Genomic DNA, 26939 nt, shown 5'->3' with positions numbered 1-26939 from the left:
TCCTGACCAGGGAGAGTTGGAGAAGGATTTGGAGAAGAGTCACAATGGTTGGGATGGTGACATTTAAATTGTTGAAAGAGCTTTATAAGCTTTCTTCATGAGCTTGTGATCCATTTGAATTAAGAATGGTAACCCCTGTGACACTCCTAAAGAAGAGGTTTTTTAAAAAAAAGCATGTCCACTTTAAGGAAAGTTCTCGTCAGAGTTATGCAATTCTTAACAATTCAATGCACCAAATATTCACTGAAACATCTATAATTTGCAAGACACAATCCTTATAAAATGATGCTGTCCAAGTAAGTGAAAATATGGAAGGCTGGAGGATGAAATCTCATCTTCTGTATCTTGAAAGAATTATTAAAAGAACAATCTTCTTTTTCCCCAAAGAGAAGACTGAGCCCCATGGATATCTATATTTACATTATCTACTTTGAAAAATCTAGTTAAATTAGTTGCATTTTAAAAGAAAGGGCCTAGTTAAAATCCAGGATATTTCTTGCTATTAATGGAGAAAGAAAGTAAGAGAAAGGAGTAAGCAAGGAGAAGTAAGTAAGAAAGGAGAAAGAAAGGGTCTCATGTTGAATAACATATGACTTTTTAAATGGAAGGCTTCATAGAATATATGTGGTTATTCAGATTTATAAATAAGCAGTGATTGCAACCTGTCCATCAAAAGCAACAGTCATATGCAAATCAAATGGCTACTAAAGCATTCATTGTGTGTGTGTGTGTGTGTGTGTGTGTGTATGCGTAAAATAATGAAAAAAAAATGGAAAGGACAAGTTTTTAGATCGAATCTAGCCTTTTTAGTATTCAACCAATAATTGGTTTCTATAGCCATTTGAGTTTTTTAATGACTTATTTGGCATGAAATAGATTATTCATGAATTACGGCAACTTTCAATTAGGTTTTCTTTCCTACATAATGAAAGCTCCACTTTGTACAAGAATTTATTACCCTTTTTTAGTTTTCTAATGAAACCAAAAAAACCCCACATTTTCCACTATGCTCTCTAAAAAGAATATATTTTTTAAAACCAATTAAAAAAAAACTACATCTGAGTCAGTGAGGTGAAACAGAAAGAATATTGTCCTCAGAATCAGGAAGACCTGAAATCAAATTCCATACCAAGACATTTAGTAGTTATGTGTCTCTTAAAATGTATCAGCTTCAGTTCCATCATTTATGTGATGGAGAAAATAACTTTACCTATCTAATATAGTTGTTGTGAGAATCATATGCTAAAACTTATGTAGAATGTGCTACAAATAGTAAAACAATGTGCAGATGTTGGTTATTGTTATTAGAGCATATAACTGAAATTGAATTTAAAAATTTTATAAAAGATTTAGATACAGTATAAAGAAATTAGATTCTATATTAAAGGCTGTATAAAAAGATTTCACAGTTTGGTATCTTTACCAAGCTGCAAAGAATTAAAAGCCCAGGAAAAAAATGGATTAATTGTGCAAGGATCCATTGCTACCTTATCAAGAAAATCCATTTTTTCCAAGACTTGGCCATGAGATGTTTGTTGTCTTTTGTCTTTCCCAAGGCAACATATACAATTGATAAAAAATAGAAAATAGTCTTACTAATTTGTGCTTTACTTTTGCTTCTACAGATGAAGATGCACTAGCAGAAAAAAACAGAAGATGCTAAGAATTATATGATTTTAGTTAAGCTATTTTAAAAAATTCATTAGGTATACTTAAGGTGCCATCTTTGTCCAAAGACCAATAATGGAATTACAAAGAAATAGATCAAGTCATTAGTGTTGTGAAGGTATTCTCTAAGAAGTAAGACAAAAGAGAAATGGAACAACCATGTTCAAAGAAGAAACAACAAAAGAAAAAGAGCCCAAGTTCCACAATAATATCCCCATGTTTTTAAAATAATGACGGGAAGTCCATTCAGCATATTAAAGAAATACTCATATGAGGAGATTTATGGAAAGCAATATGCAATAAACATTCAAGGATAAAAGCTAGGCTTTTATGTGGGGGGACTTTAATTTTGTTCCAACGGGAAAAATCATACCTCTATCAAAGTATGAGAAATTTGCTCCTAAATACAAAGTTTTAAAAGTGCAATTCTAAATATGGCAAATAGTGCCATGTAAGATTACAAAGATATCTTCATGAGCATTATATAAGTGTAAAAGTAGGAAAACTACTTGTTGACCATGTAGCAGGATGCTTTTAATCATTCTTTTTAATAATTTTACAGATAAGATAATTAAAGCTCAGGATTGTTAAAAAAATTGCTAAAGCTCATCACTTTCTGAAATTTATTCCTCTAATGTTCATTATTTCAATTAATAAGTTTCCCTGTTTATTTTATCTTGATTGGTAATTTTCGAATAAAAGTTTTGATATCAAAGTTAAATGAGATATAATTGTATTTTTACAAAAACTTTTTATCAGAATTCTTTCCTGATCATCCTAAGCACACGTGCCCTTCTCAAATAAATTTCCAGTTAATTATTGTGTCTTTCTGGCTGCTCCTCATTTTTGATATATTGATATAACACATATATCAGTACTATTTCCATGTTAGTTATGAATCTAGGATTAATCATGAGCATCATGTAAAGGAGAAAATAGGCTGCACTTAAAAAAAGTTTGATTTACCAATCTATTATAATTCAATATCTTGCTGTACCTCAATGTCATCAATGATGGCTAGAATTTTTATAATTAGCTATTTTTATAATAATTTAATTTTGCACAGTACTTCATATATGTTATTTTATTTAATCATTGTGAGCATGTCATAAGTAAATCCTGTAAGCATTAGTTATAAATGTGAGAAGAGTCAGTTGTTACTATTTTTCATAGACTTTTTTCTTTGTTATTGTATACATATAAAAGAGAAATTGTGTTATTCATTACAATGGTTTCCCCAGGAATTTTTTTTTGGGGGGTGTTTTAGTCAATAAATGAAGTGATAGCCCTTAGAGTAGACCTTATGGTATCTCTGGAATCAAGACTGAATCATTATAAATTTTCATAGCAAAATAATCTCCAGAATTTAAATAAGAAAATTTGCTACATACTGGGCTACTATACTTCTAACGCAGACACTTAAGTAAATTTCATGAAGAAACCAATGGCAATTTGTTTTCTACCTTACAAGTACACAACTGGATTCTTAAAAAAAAACAAAAAACAAAACAAAACAAAAAAAAAAAAAAAAAACACTTTTGTTCTCATTAAGATGAAACTCACTTAAAAATAATCTATTTGACAAAAGTCATTTTTCCAAAAGGAATCATGATTCATTCATTGGAATTGAGAAAATATGTAGATCTATAAAGGGAAACCAGTAGATGCAGTATTTTGAGTTCTTCGGAAATCCTTTAGCAAGGTTGTATAACAAAGGATCTTAAAATAATTAAATAAATAAATAAAATCATGAGATGTAGGCTTATTAATAAATTGTTCTTAAACAAAGCTAAGATACTTAACCTTTAATGTCAATGACAGAAAAGAGCATAATCCTCCCTGGAACAGTGACATTTTCTGTACACTATAGAATGCTCAACAATTGCAGCTATTTAACTTTGTCAATCTTTTATAACTAATCAATATGATCTACCTTAATTCCTTTAAATACTTCTTAATTCTATGTTCACTGTTTTATTTCAACTTCTTTGTCCATTTCTATTAACATAAAGTAATTAACTCATAAAATCTTAATTTGTAAAAGCTCTAACAGCTAAATATTTGAATGTAGCAATTTTCTAATCCAGATTTTTTTCTTCTTAATCACATCCTATTAGTCTAAAACAGCCTTCTATTTTTAGAGATACAGTTAGATCCCCTGAGGTCTCCTTCTTTGATCTTTTTATCACATTTTCTACTGAAGGTAGTCTAGTCACATAATTATGTTCACCTTTTCTAACCTTTAAAATGTTGCTTAATCATACTTCTTTTTGTATAAAAGAAAACTATAGGAAGACTTGAAGAGCATTTAGTATAACCTTGGCTATGATACATTATCCTTAATTATCAAGGACCTGGTGTATATGTTAATACTTTACTGATGTAGTTTCAAGGGTTGACACTGATCCTGCCCCCAACTTCTGGGAGTCAGGAAGACCTGGCTTCAAACATGGCCTCAGAAATCTATTCTGCTATGTGGCTCTCTTCAAATCCTAATGTCTTAATGCCAAAGTCAAAGCCTTATGAGTATAAATGGGAAAACAATATAAATCAGAATTATTAATGGGAGATTTCTTAGGAAGTGTTCACACCATCAATGAAATCACAATTCTGCTCTCTCCCTTCCAGAAAAAGTCAACAAATTAATAATAATTAGATCAATTATGTAAAAAAGACCCATTTTATTCCTCCCCCTACCAAAATAATGCAATTTAAAATATACATTCTATAATCATATGGATATAGTTTGAAAACCATAAATAATAAATAAATGTTATTTAATTTTGTATGAAATATATTTTTTCTTTTCTACTTTAATTTTATGTCTTATAACCAAAGAATTTTTTTTTTAATATGAGGAAGGTCTTTGAGAATGCAGAGTTAGATTCCCTCATCGTGCAGGTGAAAATATTAAACACTACACCTGACTCATTTTTATAGGAATTTTATGCCATAGAAATCTCTTCATTTCCAGAAGATCACTCAATCCCTGCATAATTCTTACTTTGGAAATTCTTCCTTAGCCCACTTGGCAGCGTATATAGAGTGCCAAGCTTGGAATCTGAAAAACTCATCTTCCTGAGTTCAAATCTGACATCAGAGACTAACTTGATATGTAATTCTGAGTAAGTCACTTAACTTTTGCCTCAGTTTCCTCATTTGTAAAAATGAGCTGGAGAAGAAAATGGCAAACCACTCAAATATCTTTGCCAAAGAAAATTTCAAATGGGGTCAGGATGAATTGGATATGACTGGAGTGACTGAACAACAATGAAACCTCAACTTCAGATTGTTTAGTTCCTCTTAGAATCTCCAATTCAAGGAAGAAGCCCAGGTCAACCATTTCTTCTTTTTTTCTAGGCTGAATGGCTTATTCATTCTTATAGGTCAATCTTTACCATACCCTTCTCCAATTAAGACTCCTTCACTTTTTTTCAGATCCTTGTTATATCTTCCTCAATTAGGAATATTAACTCAATAGAACCAGAAACTGTTTCTGCTTGTATTTGTACTAGTACTCAATACAGTAGCTGACAAATAATTTGTGCTTAATACATGTCTATTAACTGGCCTAGAGTAGTGAAGAGGCATTCCCCAGATTGCACAAGTCATATATGGCAAAATAAAGATTGAAAATCTTCCACCTGATTCCAAACCTAAATTTCTTTCCATTATATAGGCATTGACTAGGACAGGCAGATAAAAGAATTGCAGTCTTCACTGCTGGATATACCTCTTCTCCTTTATAATTATTTTGCATGTATTTTGTATATGATAGAGAGATGGCCCTTTCTGATTTAATCAAGAGAAAGTTTCCTATAAAGAAATGGAGAACAGCTCAGAATAAACCAGGACATTGTCCTCTATCTCTCAGCATCTAATTTGTCAGTTATGAGGATTTAAGAGATATTTAGAACTGATTTGTACCTATGAAATAATTGCCTTTTGCTTAATTGTGGCTTGACTCAGAGGATTTTTGATTGATGACTTAAAGATAAGTCATTTCCTACAACATATCTCACCTTGATGGCGTATAGTTAAAAGCAGACTTTCAGGTGAGTCAGAAAAGACTCCTGAGATTTATTTGAGAAGACTTCTCAAAGCTGAAATGAGGAGAGATCTCTGTAGAGAACAGACCTCTTTAGATAGCCTTTGGTGCCATGTGCTACTTGAGAGAATCTGAGCAAGATGAACTCTGCCTTTCCTCCCGGTATAGACACTTATTGGTTAGAGTTGGGATCCTCTCAGAGACCTGCCAAGGGATCACACCTGATGAAGCTAAGAGTTTTTGGCTTCAACAATGCCACAATGTTATAGAATACTAGGCCTAAAGTCAGGAAAACTAGAGTTCAATCTGGCCTCAGATACTTAACAGCAAAATGACTCTGGGCAAATCTATTTCAGCTTCTTCATTTGTAAAATGAGAATGATTTTGACACTTCACAAGGGTGTTGTGAGGATCAAATGACATATTTATAAAATGCTTAGCTTATAGTAGGCCCTCAATCAATGTTTTCCTTTGACTAAAAGACTGCAAGATTGCCTCACAGTCAAGTCAAAATCTGAATTTGGCTCATAATCAAATCATTGCCCTTCTCTTTGGCTTCATTTTCACAGTAAAAAACCAAAGTGCCTGCTGGATAATCTCTAATGTTACTTCCATCTCTAAAATGATGTTTTGAGGTTTGACTTCTTTTTTTGAGGGAAGCAGAAAAAGGTGGTTTTAATCCAGCTTTCAGCCTCCTCCCCCAAAGCATTTTTTGTTGTAAGGATTATCACTCTACTCCCATCAATCAGTAATCAGGATTTTTGTTTGCCAAAAGGAAACAACTGACCTTATTATCCAGTTATCAAGAAAAATTAGTTTAAGTAGGAAATTACCTAATGCCTGGGGAGCAGGGAATGACAGTGGTGGTCAGTCTTTTCATCAAAGACAGCACTGTACTCTGGGTTTCCCTGTGTCTCTCTGAAAGGATGGTACCTAGCCAGACCTAACACAAATGAAAGCACCTTTCATACCTCTTGTTCTAGGCACATTGCAGAACTTATTCCAGGTGCAAAAATGCTTACTGACAGCTGTCAGTGACCTAAATTCTGTCATTTCTTATCTCCAAAAGGAGATTTCTGAGGTACTATCTAAATTTTTATAGGGCTTAACAATATAAAAATATGAAATTTTAATTTTTCAATCAATTAACTACATCTGTGGATAAAACTATTGGCAAGCAAAGTGAGCGAGGAAACATGCACCAAGGCAAAACAAAATGCCAAGGAAAGTATCAGGAAGGGAGAAAACAAATCTTTAGAAAATAAATGCAAAATTCAAGTTTTTTTTTTTTTTTAAAGAAGCCTTCCATTGTAAATATAACTGAAGAGGAAATGTGAGATAACATATTGATATAGAATGTGTAAAATATGTCCCAGAAATGAGATAATAAGAATGTGTCTGGGTGATTTTTTTTTCTATGTACTATATCCAAAAAATGTCATGTTATTCCTCCTTTAGCTAAATTTTTACTCTCTGGGAGGAGTTCAACAAGACAGAAGTCATTAATTCAGTAGTTCAAAACAGTGGAAACCTAATTAGAAAATCAAAAGGTTTAGGGTAGGGGGATAATCAATATGCAATTTTGTTGTTGGGGGTTTATCACTCTTTTCAGACAAAAGTAGTGTTCATTGAATTGATTTCCTGAGAAATCCCAGCTTCTTCAGCGTTCATTCCTGACTGCATGTATTATTAATTAAGTCTATATGGTCACTAGATGATGCTTTTCACAGGAATAATAATGAAAAAGAGTAATTTTCACAATTGCATGAAACTTGGAGAATGTGTGAAATTATATATGCATATGTATATGTGTGGTTATATATATATATTTAATACATATCTAATCAACATTTTATCTGGAGTACTATCTAAATGATTGCTATTTCCTCTAAACTTGCAAAGGAGGAATAATGGCTAAATGTGCTTTACCTTTAGTGCTATTTATCTTTTAACAGATGAAGATAGTAGTGCTTTAACTCAAAATAACAAACCTTTCATGGTAGATTTTCAGGTAGTATGTCAGTTGAGATGGAGGCTATTTTTTTTTTAAAGCTGGAGGATTTTAAAATATATTTTATACATTATTTATTAATCTACCTGTGGTCAGATTGTTTCTTCTCTCAATGCAAAAATGTGAAAAATTAAAAAAAAAACTAATAATTAGAATTTCATAGTACTTAAATCTTTTAAGGCTCTTTACATGTCATCTCATTTGGTGCTTATAACAATTCTAGGAGGTAGAGACCATTTGTCTAGGAGTAAATTAAGAGCGATTCAGTGAATTGCTCAGGAAAACATAGCTAGTAAGTTTTTTATTCTGAATTTGAACTCATCTTTGTGAGGACTAGTACTATTCTATTATGACACCACTTGTAAATATAAAAAAATAAAAAAACTCAAATATATTAACATATTAACTTGTCTCAATACATCTTAATCTCAACTAAAAAAATAGAAAACAACTCTCTTAACCTTTATGATGCAAAACTTTACACAAGAACATACTATGTTCTTTTTCTGTTATATCAGTTATTCAGGAAATGTTTTTTCACAAAAATAACACTATTTTTATTTTGTGAAATTCTGTTAGAAATTTTCCCCTTGCAAAATATTCATGTAAAATTGATATCATTTAATAACTTTCAGATGAGAACACTTCTCATAGACATGTTATCTAAAATTAGATTTGTTACAAATGCTGATCGGCCACAGAGAGGACTCAGAGGAGAAGAATGAAAATAGGTTTGAAAATAGCATGGACTATCAAAGGCTGGAATAACTGTCATTACCTAGACCACCAAGGAGAAGGCGGAGGGATCACTTATTAAAAGTCTTTAAAAAGATGAAAGATTATCAGAAAAATTGTAACACATTACTAAAGAGATTTAGAAAATTTTCCCTAGGTATTTTTTACAATAAAGTTGGATAATCATCTACCTAGCTTGTTTTGCAGTCAGCCCAGGAAGTAGGAGGTTCACCACCTATTGTGGCCTCTTCTAGCTACTATATAACCTCTATATAATCATAATATAGTTATCATCTCTGCACTTGAGACTCAATAAAAGGGAATAAGTTTAAATCATATCTATAGCAATAGGGTGATGGGGTTTGATTTAACTTTAAGGAAGAAGGTAAACATTCTTGCTTCTGAGGTTAACTCTCAAATAGATTACTTTGGGGACATCTTCCCTGAAAACCTTTGAGCCTTGTCCCAGACCCAATTTCTTCATTTTTAGATGAAGCCAAATAGCTCAAATTTTCTTCAGTGTTCTTGTTATCCACATAATAGTTTAACTACAATGATTTTTATGAGGTTTCATGACTCCAGAGAAGACAGAATATTCTCTATATGACCTCTTCAACTAACTCTTTTCCTCCCTCCCTCCCTCTCTTTTCTTTCCTTCCTCCTTTTCTTCCTTCCCTCCCTCTCTCTCTCTCTCCCTCTCTCTCTCTCTGCCTCCCTTTCATCATCAAATGTTCTGAGGCAGAGCATAAGACCACAACACTGTATGTAGTCCCTCTATTTTCTATAATTTAATGACAAAAAGGGAAAAATCAAGTTATTGATAAGTAACTTGATGTTTTATCTAGGTTGAGAAGGATAATTAAAATCCTTATAGATCCCATTTAAGAAGAAGTGACTCTTTTTATTTCATTGTATGTACTGGAGTGATTCTCAAATGTGGATCAAGGACCTTATAGTAATATGCCATTGAGTCTATCTTAATAAATGATTTAAGATGATAAATAAGCAAGTAGAGGTTGAGCAACTGATATTCCTGAAGCATGGCTGAAACTACATCTATTCTTTGCTCAAAAAGTTTCACTGTCAATTATGATGGATTTGGTTAAAAATAGAAACATTAATAGATCACCATTGTTATGAAAACAAACTGGGGGTTGCAGGGGACTGCAAGCTCAATATGAATCAGTAATATGATATGGTAGTGAAAAAAAAGCTGCTTTAGCAGGGGTACATTGCTTTGTTTTGTTTTGTTTTTCCCAGTTGTTTCATTGATAACTAACTCTTTGCAAACCTATTTTTTTTTCCCTTGGTAGAGATTCTATAGTGGTTTGTCACTCAAGGTTGCTTTGCAGATGAGGAAAATGAGGTAAATGAGAATTAAGTAACTTGCCATGGGTCACAAAGCTAGTGTTTTAGGCCAAATTTGAACTCAGGAAGATGAGTTTTCTTGCCTCCACCTCTATCTACCCTGCCACCTAGTTGAATTATTGCCATGTAATGCTGGTGATGGGAAACTTTTAAAAAAGACATTAATAAATAGCATTTATTAGTAGTAGTATTAGCTAAATGAAAATAAAAATATTCTTAACTCTCACATACAGGCTTTCTCTGATTTCAGATAATGTTGGGCTTTTGAAAGCAATCCCAGTGGGGTGCTATGACAGTGGCTAAAGAGTTGAAAACATTAGCTGTTGACCCTTCAAGGGCTGGCGTATTTCTTGCCAAAGAGGCAGCATAACTAGATTTGGTGACTGCTAGGTTACCTTAGGAGCAGTAGTAAATAGGAGGAGGAGGAAGAGTAGTTGAAGTAGGAGGAGCAATGATACTAGCAGTGGTAGTAATGGTGGTGATAGCAGTAGTAGTAGCATTAACACAGGAACATTGTCAGCAATGTAAGCACCAATATTAATGAAATCACAGATCTTTCAAATATGGAAGTAACTAGTTAATAATAATTTCTCTTAAAGGTCCAGAAAATGAATTGAAAATCTCAGATATGGTTAGCACAATCCCTGGATTCAAATCTTTGACCATTTATGACAGATAATAATCAAGCAGAAAGGTAGAAGCCTCCAAATTGAGGAAATATAGAATTTTATATAAAATCAAGAAAATTATGGGGCTTATTTTATATACCCTGATAAATTTTAATAACAATAAGTTATTGCTATTTGTAATTTGATATTTTATTCATTTAATAAGCCATTTAAAACTACCTACTAAATATAAATCCCTATGTTAGTTTCTAGGGTTACTAGGACAGTTTTTTTTTTTTAAGTCCCTGTCTTCCAGGAGCTTATATGCTTTCATTTTCCATACTAATTTTTTTTAATTGGAGAGACTAAATCTGAATTGTTGTTTTAATATTGGTATTATTTTTAATTCAAGTCTTTGCAGTTTAAATTCAACTCGCGAGTTTTTTTTTTCTCGCAGAAAGCAAAACATTCTTCCTCATGTTATGTTTGAGGAACATAAAAATAATACTTCATTTATGGAGAAAAAAACAGGGTTCCTCTGCCCATATTATTTTATTTCACCGAAGACAGTCATTACTTGATTGATCACCATGCTTATATATAATGGTTCAGAGTATACACACATATTTGCATGTGATATGTGCATGAGAGAAAGGGGAAGAAAGAGAGAGAAGAGAGAGGTAGAGAAGGGGAGAGGGAGAGAGAGAATGTGTGTGTATGTCTGTGTGTCCTGGTTGAATCATCTTTATAGAAGGTCACAGTGATGTTGGAGAACATGTCCTCACACAAATTAAAATCCCTTCCTGCCTCATGTTCCTTTTCTTATTTTAAGACCATTTTTAGTGCCCTAAAGACAATGTGAATTGAAATGACACAGTCACATTCCACATCAGCATGATATCTGTGCCATGCTCCTTGGCCTTTTCAAAAGAAATAGGGAAACTAAATACAAAAAGCCTTCCACGTCTGTATAAACCAGATGTTCTGCTTCTAAAAGTCTTCCTCAATAAAAATTAAGAATATGACATCTCATATTAACTTGATTTTCTTTCTTGATCAAAACTCCTTTTAATTTCCTTACTATTTTACCTTTTTTTAATGGATAGAAAGAAGTATTAAAGACTCATTTCACAGAGCTATGAAGCAGAATTAATAGCAATTATTATAAACTACTTTGGGAAATATTAAGTGACATGTAAATGGTGACAATAATGATTATCTTTGTAGAAAGTGTTCTGACACTACTTGTAGAAATTGCTTCTTTGTAATGTTTTCTTCCTAGTCCACTAGGGCTTTATTTGTTTCCTAATAAACAGTGAGCTATGGAACAGTAAGTTCAGTCAGTGAATGGTGGAATAGGCTTACATTTTTCAGTCACATTTTCATTTTCAAGTAACAATACAATCAAAAAATGGAAAAATATCTAAAGTGAACTTGGAACAAAATTAAATTCATGTTTTCATACAAAACAATGATTACTTTTTGGAAAGTCATTAGTACCTTAATCACTGAACCAGAGAAATTGTGGGATGTCTGTTTTCAGTGGAACGGAGGAACTTATCTTTGTTTAAGAAACTGAAAGTTACTGCCAACAAGTGTCAATTAAACATATTATCAGGATTTTTAAGGATTATTTTTTATGTCTTAAAAATGTTTCTAAAGCATTTAAAAATATAAGAATTCAATGTTCTCCAGGGCATACATGATTTACTCTTTGTATATAGATAGTGTACATGCAAAATGGTCTCCATTTATCACAAGCAGATATTTAAAATTAAAAGTTGCTGCTCTTTGAATAAAAATCCTGTTCCTTAGACTGGTTAGGAAAACCTGAAATAATTCCAAAGGTGACATTCGCAATTTAATATTGTAGAATCTTTTTCCAGCCCATAGTCTGTGATTTCCCACAAAGCAGCTAAGTAGATGCCTATTTATGCTAACTGCCTTTCCAGATCACCCTCCAAGGACAGTTCATGTGTTATTTGCATGCAATTAAAAGTGGTAAATGTAGACACATGGTATGGGTATCTATCTCTCTGCCAAGTAGTTATCATAATGCATGCTGAAGGCATCTTCCAGTAGACATGGCAACATAGGCCACAGGTTTCCCTAGGGTAGCTAAAAATAATTAAATAAAATAAGAAGGAATAATTTCAATAGCTAGATAAATATAAGAATAGTGTTCTATTCCTGCTTACTATGGTGAATATTCTATCATTTAATCTGTCATTTACAGCTCAGAGGTCTTCTTTGGAGTTTCCTGCAGGAGCTGCAAGAAGAAATAAACCCTTTCATAACATTTATTCATATATGGGAATGGCCCTGGAAGGTCCTGTCCAAATACTCATCACATATCAAAAGCTAGTGTTTCTATGAAGTTTTGCCTCTGATTATAAACATCCAATAGGTATTGTTGCTCTGGACTGAAACATTCTCTAACAAAGGCCAGCCTGTAATAGGATTTTCTAGAATCCTCACACCTCCTTTCACTCATCTACTCTCAAGCTGGCTTGTTTCTTGCTCCTAGTGTCTGGGAAATAGCTGCAAGCTGTGAGAACACCTGCTGGACATCAGTCTAATCTACAGATTTTCTTCCTTTCTCTCTCTTTTGAGAATCTGACCTAAATTCCACAGTAAAATATTTTAGAACTTGTCATCTTGTGATGGGTTTATTGTCCCTAGAGAGAAAAAACAAAACAAAACAAAAAAAAAAAAAATTGAGCCTATCGGAGAGGAGATACCTTACTTAGTTTTCCATTCAGCTTTAGAAAATACTGCTGATATTTAATATCTAACAAATGCTCAAGGATTTTTAACTTTTTAAAAAATCTGTTACAACCTAGGTCCATGGACCTCCATACTTATATACATAAATGAACGATGAATACATAATTGATATACACAAATAATGCTTAGTATTAGATATATAACTAGTGCTTCTTAAATGACATTTTAAAAAGATATAATCCTATTATTTTCTCTTTTTTTTTAGATTAAAGCTAGGAATAATAATGGAAAGTCAATAAAGAATGAGTTTTGCTATTTTAAGAGTGTGAACCAGTATTAATCACCATGATCTGTGCAATGCCTAGAACATTCCTGCTATCTATTATATAGGCAGTATTCAAGCAATTGAGATTTTAAAAATATAAATATGTGTTTCTGATCTAACCATTCTGGAGAGTAATAAGCAGCTATGCCCAAAAGTTTATAAAATTGTGCAAACCCTTTAATCCAGAAATCTCACTACTGGGTTTGTATCCCAAAAAGAGCATAAACAATGGGAAAGAACTCACATGTGCAAAAATGTTTGTATTAGTTCTTTTGTAGTGGCAAGAAATTGGAAAATGAGTGGATTCCCATCAACTGGGGAATGGTATCTCAATATAATGGAATAATATTGTTCCATGACAAATGACCAGCAGGCTGATTTCAGAAAAGCCTGGAAAGACTTTTTGAACTTACATGAACTGATTCTGAGTAAATTGAGCAGGATTGAAATATTATACACAGCAAGAGCAAGATATATATGATCAAGTGTGATACACTTGCAATACATTAATCTAAAACAATACTAATAGACTTGGGATGGAAAAACATCATCTGCATCTAGAGAGAGAACTTTGGACACTAAATGCAGATCAAAGTATAGTATTTTCATCCTTTTGGGTTTGTTTTTCTTTATCATTATTTTTCCTTTTATTCTTTTTTTTTCAGAAATGACTAATATATGGGAACATATTAAAATGATTGTACATTTATAATTTATATCAGATTGCTCACTTCCTTGAAGAAAGAGGAGGAAGAAAAACATTTAGAACTCAAAATCTTACAAAAATAAATGTTGCAAGAAAACGATATATGACATTTTAAAAAATAAAATATTATTGAATTGAAAAATAAACTTATTTCTTATAATTTAGTAATCATTGTATCAAAGGGTATTTGATACAAATACCAAATATTTCCAGAAGAAAATTGATGTCTAATACAGTGCTTTAAACATAATAAGCATTCATTAAATATGCCATATGAAAGAAAAAACAAATGGATTGAGGGATATGTAACCAGCTACATTATATATTCTTTTACCTTTCAATTCAGAGTTCTAACTTTGTCCTTAGAATCAACTGGTTTGAGGTAATTTTTTTTTCCATGTTGATTGAGAAATCGGAGAACCTGGGTTCTAAATTTGGTTCTTTACCTTATTATTTCTGTGAACTAGGACACTTTCCTAATTTGCATAACTGAAGGGTAGGGCAACATGGCCTTTAAAAATTCTTTCTATCCCAATTCCATGTTCCCAACAAGGACTCATAGGATTCTTTTATAAGAAAGTGACTCCAAATATAGGTTTCTGCCAAACAAAAGATAAACAATATGGTTATAGGGAAAAGAGAATTGATAGTGGGGAGTAGCTATATACAAATAGAAGAATATCCCATCTGAGCCAATTTTATTCCATGGTTATGAATTAACAATATATACACATGGAAATGGTAGAATTGATGACTTCTATGGATTCAAGTTGGTCATAACTGAAGAAAACAGTTTTAAAATGTTTCTGCGGTATAGGACTATGAGCTAAAGAGATTCTCAAAAACATTTAAAATAAATCGCAAAGCTAAGGTATTCTGTTCTTTCTGTAGCATCTCATGAGAAGAAAATTGCTAAACAAATGCAGGTTATCTTAAATAACTTCATTTCTTTATTTTCCATAAAAGCCTTCAGGCAATTTTAAAGTTGACTTTCCCTGAGTAGTTTTCTCAATAAATGTTACAATTATAGCAATTAAAATAATAGCTTTTCAGGGGGAAAAATGAGTATACGTCAAATCTCTTACTGCAGCTTGCCGATGGGTATTGGACAAAATCCCATGAATCTTCACTTTATCTTTTTCCTTTTGGTCCATATTCACCCACAAATCCCGGCTGGCAGAGTCAAATGGCCCATATATCCTGGAAATATAGTAATTATGATCTGTATCCTCCTGTAACAATATAGAAAGAGAGAAAAAAAAAACAACACAAATGTATTACAAACAGAAACAATTCCCAGACAATTAGTACAAATACCTTTGAGTTTAGAAGGCTTGTTATTCCTCAAAGAGACTATAGGGATTCATTTATTTCAAAGGAAGTGAACTAAGATGCACAATATATAAATTAGAAATCCTTTATGGGAAATATTTGAAAATGAACAAAAATGGATGCAAATATGTTCTCTGTGTCCAAAAAAATCTTAAAACAAATATTGTATACCATTATTGACTCTCTAAACATAAGAATAGTTCTTGGGGAAAGTGGTGAAATCTGAACACAATTAGTGCTAACTTCCAGGTGAGTGAAAATCAGAGGATACTTAATGGCAGCTTCTCTGCTTTAATAATAGCAATATATAGTCAGCTCTTAGCTAATGATTTTGGAAATGAAAGAATTCTCAAGATTTCTTGTCTCTCATTTTGTTTATTAACTATAACTTTTTTCTGAATGTTCTTTAACAATAATTATGGCATCCAGCATCATGTTTGGCAAGGAATTCCTCCACTGTATACAAACTACTTAATGCAAAGCTCTGAATATTAAAAGAAATATCTCTGCTGAGAAGCAGCCTGCCAGTATTATAGGAGCAATATTATAAGAGTTAACTAATTCCCTTGTCAATTTTTCAGCAAATTTTAATTTTTTTTAAATGCAACTTTAAAAATCATGTATTAAGTATTTACTATAATCTAGGTATATAGATACCTACACACTAAAAATACAAAGAGAAAAATGAAAAAGTTCCTGTTTTAAAGAAAATGATTCGGGATGATACATGGGAAAGAAAGAGAGAGAGAGAGAGAGAGAGAGAGAGAGAGAGAGAGAGAGAGAGAGAGAGAGAGAGAGAGAGAGAGAGAAAGAGAGAGAGAGAGAGAGAGAGAGAGAGAGAGAGAGAGAGAGAGAGAGAGAGAGAGGGAGAGAGAGAGAGAGAGGGAAGAGAGAGAGAGAGAGAGAGAGAGAGAGAGAGAGGGAGAGAGAGAGAGAGAGAGAGAGAGAGAGAGGGAGAGAGAGAGAGAGAGAGAGGGAGAGAGAGAGAGAGAGAGAGGGAGAGAGAAAGAGAGAGAGAGAGAGAGAGAGAGAGAGAGAGAGAGAGAGGGGGAGAGAGAGAGAGGGAGAGAGAGAACGAACACGAGAATATGTGTGTGTGTAAATCTTAGGAACACACACACACATTCTCGTGGTCGTTTCTCTCTTTCTCTCTTTCTCTCTCTCTCTCTCTCTCTCTCTCTCTCTCTCTCTCTTAGAGAGAGAGAACGACCACGAGAATGTGTGTGTGTGTAAATCTTAGGAACCAGAATCACATATATAATGTTTGGCATTTAAAACTATCCCCAATCTGCACCCATTCTTTCCCCAGCTTTATTAAACATTATTCTCCTGCATTTATTTTTATATTAGAGTCAACTGGCCTTATTTTTCCTTATATGACACACACTATTTCCCAATGGCTTTGCGATCTCTATCTCCAATATCTAGAATGCACCACCACATCACCTGTTCCTCTTAAAAGTCCTAGTTTATTTCAAGACAGTTGTGTGGTAAAAGACAACTGGAGATAGCAGATGGAAGCAGATCAGAGCAGCATGACATTTTCTCCATTCTCCCTATATCTTCTAGGTACTTACCCTGTTAATTGGGCTTCAAAGAGTTTTCTTTTGCATTTTAATCTTATAAAGACCCAGTCATTCTAAACTCAGATTTATTAAAATAAAATTTTCACAAAGAACTTCACTTTTATAGCAAGAAACTCTGGTTATTTGATGGTATGAAAAGCAGAATAATGGTAGAAAAGGACACCCAAGTCAATTAACATTACTTGATATTTATTAATAAGAAACATTCACATAATGTATGAAGCATATTCTGTAGTCTGTTATTTCCTTTATAATGTTATTTAGTGACTGGCACATTATTGATGCTTAATAATTGATTATTCCTTGTTTGCGATCTGATTGATCAGAAACCATAGCAACAAATACCATACCTCCATATTATCCTCCATACAGTTTCCAAAATAATTTTACATAAAAGGCTGATTAAGTTTCAAATGCCTCTCTATTTTTTTTAGTTAATTTCAAGTACCTTAGTATAATAATTAGAATTTTTATAGTCTGAAACTTACCCAAACTTATTCAGAGAATTCTCATTCATGTTCTCTTTATTTTATCTATTCTCTATATCTATTATCTATATCTGTTCATCTTTCACTGCTATGTATTTTCAACAACAATCCCCTCTCCCTGGTATGCAGTTTCTTTTCCTCACTGTCTTGTAGAATACTCAGATATCTCCAAGGATCTTAATGTAATTTTGTTAACTCATAATCTTCTCTATCATCTCAAATAATTCTTTATCTATTTCTATTCATGCTGTATCTATTCAACACCCACACTTCAGTAGAACTTAAACTTCATGAGTTTAGATATAGCTTAGTTGTTTTTTGTTTTTGTTTTTTTTCCCTACAGTGTCTTGCAGTATCAATTCAATTGGTTCTTAATAAATGTTAGTGGATTCTGATGAACCATTGACTGTATAGTTGTTCTGCCTGGAAATTTCAATTTCTAAATGTTGCTTATCTAGTGAATTTTGAACATCTTTAAAATAGACTTTCAAATTACAGCATTTCAATTAAATGATTAGAAATATAATGGTTACTGTTGCTCATAAACACCTTTCATTTATATGTGAGAATCATGTTTTCTCATAGAAGTTTACTGAGATAGGAATTCAGGACTTTCCAACCACAGACATGTCTGCCTCTTTCATGTCCTCCTTCATATGGGAACCTAAGAGAACATTTTTATCTTTGGAAAAATGAAATTATAGATGAGAAATGCATTTTCCTCCTTTATATAATTGTATACATTATTATATAATAATTGACTCTGAAAATGAAGGTCATCTTAAATTAAAAAAAAAAAAAAACACAGAAAAGATCCTATTGGATACCTATCATTTAATCTTAGGTATTAGCTAGTCAGTCAAGTGCAAATGAAAGCCTGGGTGAGCCAAATCTCATTGAATATTTTAAACGTCTGCAAATCACTCTTGCTGAATAAATACAAACAAAAAGATTCAGTTAACTTAGTAGATAATAAAATTGGAACAGTTGAACCAGAAGAGTTGTTTAAGCTATTGTTGTACAACTAAACTGAATAAAATTTTTAAAAATTTTACATAGATGTTTTGGCAATTATGCTCAAGGAATGCTGATGATAACATATTTTTAGAAGTCTTCATTGATATTATCTGTGATTTTCATTCTCGGATATCTATAAGTGGACTGAGCATATATATATGACAGGTATTCCTTTTAAAACTCAAAACTTACTTCAACATTGCAGTTTAATCCAACTTTTCTAGAGGTTTTCCTGAATACTTCCATACACTGAAAACCTTGAGACTACACACAACATAAATGATAGCTCATCTTAACAGTTACATATTTCTCCCAGTGTTATCAATAAAAACAATTAAAATACTCAAACATAAATATTTAAATGAATTTTACCTCACTCATGTGTATATCTCATCTATCTTCAAAGACTAAAATTCACATTTATGTTGTATAATTCTAGATCACAATAATTTGCAGATACTCTGAGATCTATCCAAGGTGCTGAAGGCTTTCCTCTATGCATCATTTATATTTTGTTTTCATTCTGTTACCTACTCATGCAATATGGATATTCTACTTTCTTTTCCAATTATATATCTTCTTAGTGATATCCTTCACAACAATTCTTGAATATAAGCCATTTTCAAAAGTATTCTGCAGTCTTGTGTATTTCAATTGTGTTTTAGATCATCCATCATTTTTTTTTTGGCCCAAAGATTATGGAATTTCATCATATTCATCAATGAAAACATAATCAACAGAAAAATTATTATTGCTGTTAAAAAAATTCTCTCGTCAGTCTCTCTCATTCTCTCCCTCTTCTCTCTCCCTCTCCCACCCCCCCATCATTAAATATTAGCCCAATTCATTATCTTCATGTATTGTGTCTCATTTCACAGTAGTAATCAGAAGATATTTTAAAATGTTGTAAATACATTTCTGTTTATCAAACAATCTTTTAAAATCTAATATACATATATATATATATATATATATATATATATATATATAATGTGTATGTGTGTGTGTGTGTGTGTGTGTGTGTGTCTTATAAGGTCTTATAAGGGAAAAAGCCTTTAAGGATGTGTTTCATCAAGTGTCAAATACATTTTTGAGACAGAAATATTTTGTATTTTTCACTTAAATGAGTGACTATAAGGATATAAATTACCATAGAAAGTGATTTTCTGAACTCTTCCTCTTCTGATCTAATATTTTCAAAGATTTTATCAAAAGAAAATAATAAAATAAAAATGGTGGTTTAATATACAGAAATCTTTCTTTTCAAGGAAGATATGAATTCATGTCAAATTTCTGACATATTCTAGCCACATAATGTGTGGATGACCATGGGAAAGCCTGTTACTTTCTCAGTCTCCCCTCCATGTAACTTTAAGTCTCTGAGTTGCCTATATGCATGTGTTGTCCCTAAGATGAAACTTTGGAAAGAATTTCCACAAGGAGGCATAAATGTCAATAATTTAGCTTCAAGAATCCAATGCTACTAGAGTACTACTCTCTGGAAAACTAATTGTTTGGGGGCATTTATAGGAATACAATTTTGTTTCCCTTTTACCCACAATCTAAATACTTTAGATATTTAGTTGAGAGAAAACAATTTTGATGTTGAAGAAACTTACGTGTATCAAAATATAAATGTTGCATTATATTTTGTTTTACTTTTACTCAAGAGGAATTAGAAGAAGTTACTGGTTCTATGTAATATGTTAAAGGCCAGAAGTAATCCTTAATTTAATGAACATTAGAATGTTCATTCTAAACCAGGTGGATTTTTTTAAACCATATTCTTTCCTTGGGCCACATTTTGTTCAATAGAAGAATAACAGAGACTTAAAGAGGACTATGAAAAAACATTTCTGTTCAAAAGTTAAAACATCTCTAACATAATCAACGCAAAAAAAATAGCACAACTGTGATGCCTCTATTTCAGTTAGAAATCCAAGTATATATAATAGCAAAAAATCCATTTTGTTCAAGCATGCTGAGAAATGTTATGTAGTTGAGGTCACACTAAAGGATAAGATTACACAGATTAAAGCAGGGAAGTAAGATAATGTGCAGTTGTTATCATTTCAAAAAAAATCAATATGAATAAGTTGAGATATATAAATTTCTTTTTATTTCTCCATCATAAGTTTTTAGAATCATTTTCCATTCAGTTTTTAAACTTCGACTCAGAACCAACTCAACTCTCTCTTTCAGCATTTAAAAAATCTTATTGTTACCTTTAAACAATATTAAAATAATTTACTTTCTCTTCCTTATAATTTTTAAAATACTTGAAAGTTGCTTATTACTTGTGTTCTTCAACATCAATTTTCTTCTTAAACCCTTAGCATCTAACTTTTGCTTCAATCAACCTTCTTAAAACTCCTTTATTCAATGCCACTAGAGTGTGTTTCTTAGGGTCAAATTTACTAGTCTTATTATTTCTTGCCCTTTGTTGTTGTGCAAAATTTCAAAGTGTTTACTTCCTAATAGGTATTTTCTGCTAGCTTGGCTTGGAGGGACTACCCTTCATGGTTCTTCTCTTACCCCTTTGAATATCCCCTCAATGATGAAGCTATAGTATGTTGAGTACTGTATACAATGTTAAAATTAATTGATGTTAGTTTATTTAGTTCTAGACTGCTCATTCTTTCCTTGATATTCCTCTTTTTCCTTTACAACTCTTAGTAATGTCATTCACATGCCTTTTAAAATAACTTTTTATGAAATATTTTGTCTTAGATCATCTTCATTTCTTAATAAATCTCTCTCTATCCCTCAACCACAGAAGTATCACTCTCAATAACAAATAATAGACAAAGAAAATACAGTTTAGCTAAATTTAAAACATGCTTCATGAAATCTCTCTATATTACCTAAATGATCAGTCTATATTCCTCATCTCCTAGAACAGTGCTCTGTACATAATAGTTACATATTTATGGATATTTGCTGAGTTTTCTTTAAAATTCCACTAGACAGCAATACAATCTTGAATACAGGATATTATCACCAATGGTTTCTTAAACTATTAAAAATTAAATACTTATATTAAACTAGTGCTAAGTAATTATAAAAAATCAAATAGTTTTAAATGGCAACCATTTAAAATTTTTGAAGTACATTTTAAGTTTTGTTTGGACACTGTTTGCTACTGGCTTAAAAAGGAGAAAAATAGAACTGAAGAAAAGATTAGCAATTTAAACAATAGAAATAGTTGAATAACAGAAATAGGTGGGCTTTGTAATCCAGTGTTTGTTAAAGTGAAGGATATAAATCTTTTGAGAAAAAAATCTGTATTTGACAAGAATTGCTAAGAAAAATAGAAAACAACCCAGCAAATTACCATTCATATGATTATGTCATAGTCATCTAATAAATGACCATAAAATCAAAATTATGTGATTTGAATAGTTAGGTCACCCTTAAAAAAGATTATAGCCCAGTTCCTTGCACAGTTATATTAGAGAGAGAATATTACAGTAGTAATAATGGTTACCATTTAAGAGAAAAGAGATTGATGACATGAAATTAAAAATTTTCACTAAAATTTACACAATAAAACTTTAATACAAGTCAATAAAATAAGAACCCAAGATGTTGATTGAGAAAAAAAAACTTTGAAAAAATATCTCTAATAAGGGTAAGAAATTCAAGATCTAGAGGAAACAAATATATACATGACTTTGAAAAGTAAGCCTTCCAATACATGAGATGAAAGGCTATAAATACCATGCTATCAAATCAAGAATTTCAAATTAAACTACATGAAAAATGCTCCAAATCCCTACTAATAATGCAATCCCCACCCCCAAAGTTTCATATAAATTTCTACTTAACACTCAGCCAGTTGAAAAAAAATAAGATAAAATATAGAAATGGTTGATTTGGGATTTGGGTTGTAATTTTTGTAATGTTGATTAATAAGAAAATAAACTCAAAACATGCAGTACAGAATGCATTTTTCTGGCTAACTTTATTTATTTCTCAAAGGAACTTGTAGGGGATTAAAAAAATGAATATATAAAAAGGTTAATAAGAGAATATATGGCTAGATCTTTGGAGGTATATCTTCCTGTTATTTCATTTCCATATGTTAGCTTAGAATTTGGAATCTTTAAACATGATGAAAATCTACTTCTGATTAGTGTTCTGATTTATATCAGTGGTTTGTTTGGTGAATTATGAATACCATTGGAATGGTTTATTGTAAGGTGTTAATATGGGCAAACATATGTTGTATGTTTAAAAGAATTCTTGTCAAAAAAAAAAAAAAAAGAATCTTTTCCAGTGAAAAATAAGGCACAAAAAATCCATTCTGAAGAAACAAAAAGAACATACATTATGTGGTTCATTTTATATATTGATTTTTTTTTTTACCAGTAAAGTATCGAGTATTCATATTTTATAAAAATTGAGAACAAAGTAATAGAGTAACTTATTACTAAAATTCCTACCATTACTGTATGAATCAAGGCTCAGGCCTATAATGGTAAATTCATTTGACTGTTTTATGGCACTGTTTTTACTAGTACCTTGATCCACACCTAATAAAATGCTTTTTACATCCCATAAATCAAAGCCTTTCAATATAGCTTTAAGATTATTTACATTAAAGTGCATAGAATACCTGTAATATGAAATCTTATTGAAATGTTCTTTATAATATTATTTTAGTGATTCTTTGAAGTCCAGTTAGCCTTCCAATCTATTTATTTTACTTCTATTGTAAAAGAAACTTACAGTAATAGAAATTTTTGGATATGAATATTGATTAAAATATTTTCATGAAAGAAAATTTGGTCTGGGAAATTTGATGTGGGTGAGTTCCCTGGGACTGAAAATGTAATTTATTTAGAGTCACACACAACATGTAGCAAAGACTGGATTTGAACTTCTATTCTTCTGACTCTTAAGTTGACCTTATATCCCTTGCACCATTATCTCTCATTAATTGTTAATATTTAGAATTTATAGAACTCATCAAACTTCAGAAATCATCCAAGTAAATCCATATATGTGCAGAAATTTTTTCTATGCCATTCTTGACAAGAGGTAATTTTCATATCAATAAATTAAAAAGGTTTTCCACAAACAAAACAAATGCAAACAAGATTAGAAGGGAAACAATAAACTGGGAAAACATTTTTACAATCAAAGGTTCTGATAAAGGCCTCATTTCCAAAATATATAGAGAACTGACTTTAATTTATAAGAAATCAAACCATTCTCCAATTGATAAATGGTCAAAGGATATGAACAGACAATTCTCAGACAAAGAAATTGAAACTATTTATAGACATATGAAAATATGCTCCAAATCATTATTAATCAGAGAAATGCAAATTAAGACAACTCTGAGATACCACTACACATCTGTCAGATTGGCTAGAATGACAGGGAAAGATAATGTGGAATGTTGGAGGGAATGTGGGAAAACAGGGACACTGATACATTGTTGGTGGAATTGTGAACACATCCAGCCATTCTGGAGAGCAATTTGGAACTATGCTCAAAAAGCATAAAACTTCAAAAAAAAAAAAAAAAACTGTGCATACCCTTTGATCCAGCAGTGTTTCTACTGGGCTTATACCCCAAAGAGATACTAAAGAAAGGAAAGGGACCTGTATGTGCCAAAATGTTTGTGGCAGCAAGGGATAATGCTGTAAAAAAATTACCCTCCCATGCATTCTATCAATAAAAAGTTATTAAAAAATAAAATTAAATTAAAAAAAAAAGGTTTTCCACAAAATCAATGCAGCTGATTTTAGAAAGAAAGCAGGAAACTCGAGGTGGGGATTTATAACAAGTTTGTCTGACAGAGTCCTTATTTTCAAAAATACAAATAACTGAGTCAAATTTATAAAAATACTAGTCAATAACCAAATGATAAATTGTCAAAGGAAAGGAACAGGAAGTTTTCAAAGAAGAAATCAAGGCTATCTCTAGTCATATAAAAATGCTCTAAACCATTGTTGTTTAGAGAAACACAAATTAAAACAACTCTGAAGGAACACCCCACACATATTGAATTGGCTTATGTGACAGAAAAAAAATGACAAACTTTGGAGGGCTGTGGAAAAAATTGAGATATTAATGCAATGTTTGTGGAGTTCAGAACTGATCACATCATTCTATAAAGCAATTTGGAACTATTACCAAAAGGTTATAAAATTGTGCTTGACCTTTTTAGCCAGTAATATCACTACTAGGTCTTTATCCCAAAGAAATAAAAAACAATATTTTCAGTAGCTTGTTTTGTTGTGGCAAATTAGAAACTGAGGAAATACCCACCAATTGGGGTAGGCTGAACAAGTTGTAGTTAGTTTATGATAGATTACAATTGTACTATAAGAAATGATAAGCAGGATAGTTTCAGAAACACCTAGAAAGACATATATGAACTGATACATACTGAATTGAGCAGAATCAGGAGAAAATTATACACAGTAACAACAATATTGAATGGCAATCAACGGTAAACGACAACTATTCTCAGCAATACAATAATTCAATACTGTTCTGAAGGACTAATGATGAAATCACTATACATCTCCATAGAAAAAAATATTAAGATTCTGAGTGCAGAGACAAGCACACATTTTAGACCTAACATTTTATTTTAAAAAATGAAGCATATTTTATTTTTGTGTGTATGTGTTCAGGATAAAATCTGTATTTTCTTTTGTAACATGTCTAATATGGAAAAATGTTTTGCATGAGTTCACTTGCATAATCTATATCAGATTGCTTGCTTTCTCAAGAGACAGTGGAGGATGAAGAGAGAAAATTTGGAAATCAAAATTTAAAAATGTTAAAAAATTTACAAGTAATTGAGACAAATAAAATGGAAACAACATTAAAAAGATATAATGTCTTGTAATCATAGAACTTATATGGGTTTTATGTGTTAGAATAGAAGGGAAGGGAAGCATGTGTATTATAATAATAAAAATTAGAGAGTGATAGGACCAAAGGAGATATCCAAACAGATCTTCAGGTATATTTCATACTCCATTTATGTTTGAAGAATTCAGAGAACTCTCAAAATCTAATTTTAACAAATATATGTTGTTAAATATATTATTAAGTGAAGAACTGAATATTTAAGAAAAGAATAAAAAAGATGATTAGAAAAACAGCTATTAAAAACTTGACTTTGTCATTTTAAAAAATGCAGAACATTTTTAATCAATCTCTGTTCCTAGTTGCTCTTCAGAGCAAGATGGAAATTTTAAACTTACAATATTCTTAATCTAGGAACATTTATTAGAGCATAAATTCTCTGACGTCAGGAGAGTGCTTCTCATGAATCACAAGTAGCAAATGATCCAATGCACTGAAGACTGCAAAATTGGGAAACGATTTTCATAAATAAGTATCATGCTGAAAACCATAAAGTCACTCTTACATTGCATCCAGTGGGGAAAAGTTTCCTTTCTTTTAATAAATATATAGATGCCTTATTGGACACTTACTGAACCCTAACAGGTGAAAAGAAAAAGAAAATAGAACAATTCCTGATGCATCTTTATCCATTAATAATAGATTTCATTTTCTCCTAGTAAATACTGTATTTAAAATACCTTTTTATATACTTTATAACTTTATAGAAATACTGTTTCTGGAAGAATAAAAATAGAATTCAATTGTTTTTGTTAATTAACTAAAGTTATCATTGATTTTTTTTTCTGCAATGAAAACCCATTTATGTGAGTGAATGGCCAGATGGAACTACACAATAAGCAGAACACATGAAAGAAGAACATTATTATTACTGGTGGGGAAAAATGTCCTCTAATAGATAAGAAATCTAAATGTCAATTGATGGATTAAAAATCTATCAATATTTTCTTCAAAATCTCACTTTAAATATTATCCTTGATCCCAAAATTTACCTTGAGGTCAAACTAATACAACTGTGGGATGAATTAAGTATCTCTCTTTTTTTTAATAACTTTTTATTGACAGAACCCATGCCAGGGTAATTTTTTACAGCATTATCCCTTGCATTCACTTCTGTTCTGATTTTTTTCCCTCCCTCCCTCCACCCCCTTCCCCAGATGGCAAGCAGTCCTTTACATGTTGAATAGGTTATAGTATATCCTAGATACAATATATGTGTGCAGAACCAAACAGTTTTCTTGATGCACAGGGAGAATTGGATTCAGAAACTATAAATAACTCGGAAAGAAAAACAAAAGTGCAAACGGTTTATATTCATTTCCCAGTGTTCTTTCTTTGGGTGTAGCTGCTTCTGTCCATCATTTATCAATTGAAACTGAATTAGCTCTCTTTATCGAAGAGATCCACTTCCATCAGAATACATCCT

At 31.6% G+C, this 26939-nt stretch overlaps 1 protein-coding gene across 2 annotated transcripts in view; it reads right to left on the bottom strand.

Moving 5' to 3' along the window:
• The window catches only part of PLXDC2 (plexin domain containing 2), a 518304-nt gene that overhangs the window by 246458 nt on the left and 244907 nt on the right, over positions 1 to 26939 (bottom strand). For both annotated transcript variants that reach the window (XM_052000461.1, XM_052000460.1), the window contains exon 3: positions 15282 to 15428. In XM_052000461.1, coding sequence (XP_051856421.1) covers positions 15282 to 15428 — 147 coding nt within the window. The remainder of the gene's footprint in view (positions 1 to 15281; positions 15429 to 26939) is intronic.

This window comes from Antechinus flavipes, chromosome 5 (genome assembly GCF_016432865.1).
Source record: "Antechinus flavipes isolate AdamAnt ecotype Samford, QLD, Australia chromosome 5, AdamAnt_v2, whole genome shotgun sequence".
Lineage (NCBI taxonomy): Eukaryota > Metazoa > Chordata > Mammalia > Dasyuromorphia > Dasyuridae > Antechinus > Antechinus flavipes.
Note: the sequence above shows the minus strand (reverse complement) of the source record. Positions and strands in the feature narration are given on the sequence as shown.